At 39.6% G+C, this 3,195-nt stretch overlaps 1 protein-coding gene across 3 annotated transcripts in view; it reads right to left on the bottom strand.

The window, feature by feature from the left end:
* Positions 1-3,195, bottom strand: part of LOC109960691 (cingulin-like protein 1) — a 64,457-nt gene that overhangs the window by 19,285 nt on the left and 41,977 nt on the right. For all 3 annotated transcript variants that reach the window (XM_020600959.1, XM_020600958.1, XM_020600961.1), the window contains 2 exons: positions 1,481-1,768; positions 562-654 (listed from right to left, as the gene is read on the bottom strand). In XM_020600959.1, the coding sequence (XP_020456615.1) occupies positions 562-654; positions 1,481-1,768 (381 nt within the window). The remainder of the gene's footprint in view (positions 1-561; positions 655-1,480; positions 1,769-3,195) is intronic.

A 3,195-nucleotide genomic window follows, 5' to 3' on the forward strand; every position in this document is an offset into this window, starting at 1 on the left:
CCAGGTCAACACGACCAATTGCCTGGTCGAAGGCCGTGGCAAATAAGCCAGCAGTGGATGGGTTCAGTGTCCGACAGCGCCGAACAGGCGCCCACAAAGCATTGTGTCCCCGTTCATGTGTGGGACCAGACACACACTGCACCAAATCAAAAACATCAATAATAGTTAGAAATTCTCTCACCAGTGGTTTATCAGGGCAGCACACATGTATATTAAAATCTCCCAGAATAAGAAAATGATCATAATAAGGTCTAACGCCAGCCAAAAAATCTGCAAAGTCATTCACAAAGTCCTTGTTGTATCTCGGTGGCCTGTAAATAACAGCACACAATACAGGATCCAGACGACCCACCTCAAGCAAAGTTTCTCTCTCACCTAGTATTTAATGCCATACTAAAATAGGAAACTAAAATAGAATAAAAGTAGAGTAAAAATAGACTAAAAAGAATAAGAAAACTAAGTCAAAGTGATCAGGATAAAATTATGAAGTAGTATAAAATGAAAATAATCAAGTAAAACAATAGCTAGTTACTTTCACAGATACAAAAAAGCTTAACAAACCTTGTACTCTGACATTCGGTACATGGGGTTGTATTCCATGGAGGCAGCTGTGGTGTACGGACTGTTAAACACTCTGGGGCTGTCAACACCAATCTGGAAACAAACAAGCAAACAACACCGATGTTAACCAACAGTAACGAGAGAGAGAGAGAGATACGAGAAAAATCAGAGAGAAAGAGCAAAAGTCAATAATCTAAGTGCTGAAAAGTGCAGATTCAGCTGTTCTTGTGGTTTCGCATGAGGACGTTTGGTTCTCAGTTCAGTGTAAAAGAGTGCAGTAAAGATGATGTTGTAAACAAAACTTAAATGTGCTAAATAGTTGCAAGGTGAATTTGTTTAATTACATGTACATGGATAAATGCAAGACAGACTTTTGTCATTTACTGCATTTACAGTATGTTGATGGAATTTGGGAATTTCTTATGAACAGTGCCATGTTTCAAAAATATACGTATATATAATTAGATTCAAGAGAAAAGAGTTCTTGAAAATACTAATTGTGGGCACTTGAGAATTCTGGGGTCTAAAAAACTGGGCAAAAGGCCAGGCAACAGTGAGAAAGAGGTATAAACATGTTCCTAATAACATTCTGATATTGCAAAAATCTCCACTTTACCAAATAAATATAGTCTGTTATTGAGTTATACCAGTCTTTTAGTTGTGTCAGGAAGGTAACGTCAGCCTATTTTCAAGACTTGGAGGTTTTAATAATATTAAAATTCTGGTTTTGCCTAAAACCTGGGTTTTCTCCAGGAGATGGCACTGTTTAATAACTGGTCTCTGGAGTCACAGCTACTCAGCAATAAAACAGCATCAGATCATCATAAAAGAAAAAAAAAATCTCTTATCGCTAATCTCCTTGATCTGGCTCACACAAACACACATACACAGAGTCCATGGACTGGACTGGCTCACTCACCCTGTCAGACATATTGTCCCAGTCCCGTGAGGCCAGGGACTCCAGGGACCCTAGATAGTGGTTCAGCCCTGGCCGGGTGGACTCCCATCGGGACAGCCTGGGGCCATTCTCCGTGCCCAATCCAATGCTTCCTGGACCATTTGTATCCTTGCTGCTTACCCCGTTGGTCCTCACCTCATTGTTGAGGAACAGCTGATATTTGGGGTTCTCGCTGGCCGATATAACTTTGGGTGTGGTGGGCTCCTCTGATGGACTGTCCACCTGCTTGTTTGAATCAAACTCTGACTCCTGGAGGAGAGGGGCAGAAGGTGAGGGAGGGGAGATGAAATAAACCTGGGCAAAGAATGAAAAAACACTGACTGAAGGACTGGAATCACTCAGGATATATACACAAGAATACCCTGATAAACCCTCAGACTGAGCATGTGTCAGCATGTGTCAGTGTTGGCAGCAGGCAGTAAATGAGTAGGAAAATTATTGTAAGTGCAAGAGAATTAAAAAAAAAACTGACATGCTGATTTCACTTGGTCATGAAAAATCTGTGGAAATAAAATTACATCAAATTCCAAAACTCTACTAGTGTAACAGTATGCAACGTACTCCCAAGGTACTAACTGGGGTTTGTTTCATTTAGTGAGCAAGTGTTTATTTTTTGGCCACATGGGGGCAGAAGAACTCCAAAGCAAGCTGTCAAACACAATGTTCCACTAAGGTGTGTTTACTAGCTAGTCGCAGGCTTTGTCTGTGTGCCGTTTGGACAGGCAGGTTGATGCGTGTGTGCTCAAAAATATATTGATTAAGATATTGATAGGTGTTTCCTTATTGGGTAAGTGAGTTTGTTTAAACATAAAGTGAATGTTTTAACAGCTGTGAAATGTGTCAAAAGTCCACATTAAACCACTTAATATAGTAGGGAAGTTAGTTTAAAAAACATATGGGAATGTACAGCAAACGATAGCTGAGCTGTTTTTTTTAATTACACTTGTCTTGACATCCAACCTCACTATTCCCAAAGATTAAAAGATACAAAGAGAACCAACTGATTTTTCTGACAAGAAATATACTTTTAATGAATCTGACAGCAGCCAATCACACTGTGCGAGCAGGAGGGTAATTGGAAGTCTGTAATTGGTAGCGCAGACAGACTTAAAGACTTCAACATAATGTAGGGTTTGGACCACAGCTGTAACCCACAAGGATCTTCATCTGGGACTACATATCCAAGATTTGAAACTTTGTGATTTCCAAAACAATGCTTTTGTCTCACCTTTCCACATACTGTAGATAATATTCCACAAAGTGTCAAATAGAAACTCAAGCAGACTGACAAAATGCACAACACTTCAATATGTCACAATTACTTTTCATGCAGTAAAAATCAGCACAGACATAGATAGCATGAAGGCTGTTATTATTTTAGACCAAAGACAACATTTTAATGTGTGAAGCTCAATTATGGGGAAAGAAGCATAAGAATAATGAGAGTTAACTCTGTAAGTGAGTTTGAGGTCAGTTGATTAGTACGATTAAATTGACTTTAGAATCTCGCCATGGTTTCATGCTTTCAAGTTATCATGCGGATTGAGTACGGCGCTTCAGTCATGCAGGAGGATGCGATTAAACCTCAGTGCCATGCTGTGGCGCTGCCTTCACGTAAAAAAGTCTGGTTTTTCAGTTCATGCAAGGAGTTTTTTTTTTTTTTTTTTTTCTTTCCG

Source organism: Monopterus albus, unplaced genomic scaffold (assembly GCF_001952655.1).
Source record: "Monopterus albus unplaced genomic scaffold, M_albus_1.0 scaffold50.1, whole genome shotgun sequence".
Taxonomy (NCBI): domain Eukaryota; kingdom Metazoa; phylum Chordata; class Actinopteri; order Synbranchiformes; family Synbranchidae; genus Monopterus; species Monopterus albus.